The 1,238-nt window shown below is 56.5% G+C and overlaps 1 protein-coding gene across 1 annotated transcript in view; it reads right to left on the bottom strand.

The window, feature by feature from the left end:
* Positions 1-1,238, bottom strand: part of GEMIN4 (gem (nuclear organelle) associated protein 4) — a 3,439-nt gene that overhangs the window by 1,782 nt on the left and 419 nt on the right. The window contains exon 2 of the mRNA XM_010139984.1: positions 1-1,214. Within this exon, the coding sequence (XP_010138286.1) occupies positions 1-1,214 (1,214 nt within the window). The remainder of the gene's footprint in view (positions 1,215-1,238) is intronic.

Here is a 1,238-nt window from a genome sequence, read left to right as displayed (position 1 = left end):
ACGCTCTTCGTGATCTGGTTGAAAGTCACATTCAGATCCTCCTGGAAGCCCTCCATGACAACCTGCAAGCTCAGGGACAGACCGGCTCCGCCCCAGGACGTCAGGACGCCTGAGATCACCTTGTTTTTGTCAGGTAACGAAAGCTCAGTGTAACACTCCACAACAGCTTTGGTCACTTGCATCTGCAGCTCTCGGGCCTCCTTGTCTTGTCGGGATGTGGCGAAGCTCACGAGCGTCTCCAGCAGTTTCAGAACCAGCTCTGGTGTCTGGAAGAGAGCTTTGTTTTTCACCAGGCAGTTCACCCAGTCCTTCGAAAAGGCCCAGGTCCTTTCAGAAGCAAACACTGAGCACATCTCCACATGCCGGTCCAGCTTTTGCTCAATGATTGTCATGGCAACTGAAGACACGAGGTTGGTGTCCAAATCCTTCCTCTTCGGGCTGCCGCTGACCTCCTCGAGGAAGCCCTTGGTGATCTGTGTCAGGTCTAACACTACACGTGCCTCATCCTCGCCCAGGTCTCTAATCTCTGAGAAGCAAACCAGGTTCTTCCCAAAGGTGCTAAGAGTGTCCCGGAGCCGGTACGTCTCACAGCAGAGCCCCGTGGAGCTGCTCAGGGTGCCCTGCAGCTCCTCTCCCCAGGCACGCAACAAGCTGCAGAGTAAGTCCAAGCCAACAAAGAGCTCCCCACGAGAGAGCTTGACCACGGACAAGAGGTTCATGCTTCTCTCTGCTTCCTTCACCTTCTCGTCCAGCCCCCTGAAGCGGAACTGGCTTTCAGTGTCGCTGGTCCAGAGGGTGACCATGGAGCTGACCTTGTCCAGGTACTCTGCGACAGGGAGCGGGCTGCCCTCTGGCTCTAGCTCAGTGAACACAGACAGCAACTCCACCAGGTTGGCCAAGGCATAGCACCTCAGCTGGGGCAGGGCGATGTTCCCGTAGGTTTGCTTTAACCCCTCTATGAAGACCATGAGCAGGCTGGTGGCAGCAGGGGGGTCACTCAGAGCTCCAGGGTCACCCTTGAACCTCTTTGGGGGCTGGAGACCATCATCCTGAGAGGCCTCACACCCATGCTGGCGTATGAGAGCACTGAATGCAGAGGCTGTTGCATCTTCCTGTTCCTCCTTATGTTTCATCACCTCCCACCACACATCCAAGAAGAACCTGATGTCTGACGGGGATGTCTCACTGCCGATGTACTCCACCACGTGCTCCAGCTCGCTCCGGCGCACATCCTGGGG

This window comes from Buceros rhinoceros, unplaced genomic scaffold, assembly GCF_000710305.1.
Source record: "Buceros rhinoceros silvestris isolate BGI_N320 unplaced genomic scaffold, ASM71030v1 scaffold27067, whole genome shotgun sequence".
NCBI classification, from domain to species: domain Eukaryota; kingdom Metazoa; phylum Chordata; class Aves; order Bucerotiformes; family Bucerotidae; genus Buceros; species Buceros rhinoceros.
This window is presented reverse-complemented; position numbering and strand designations above follow the sequence as displayed.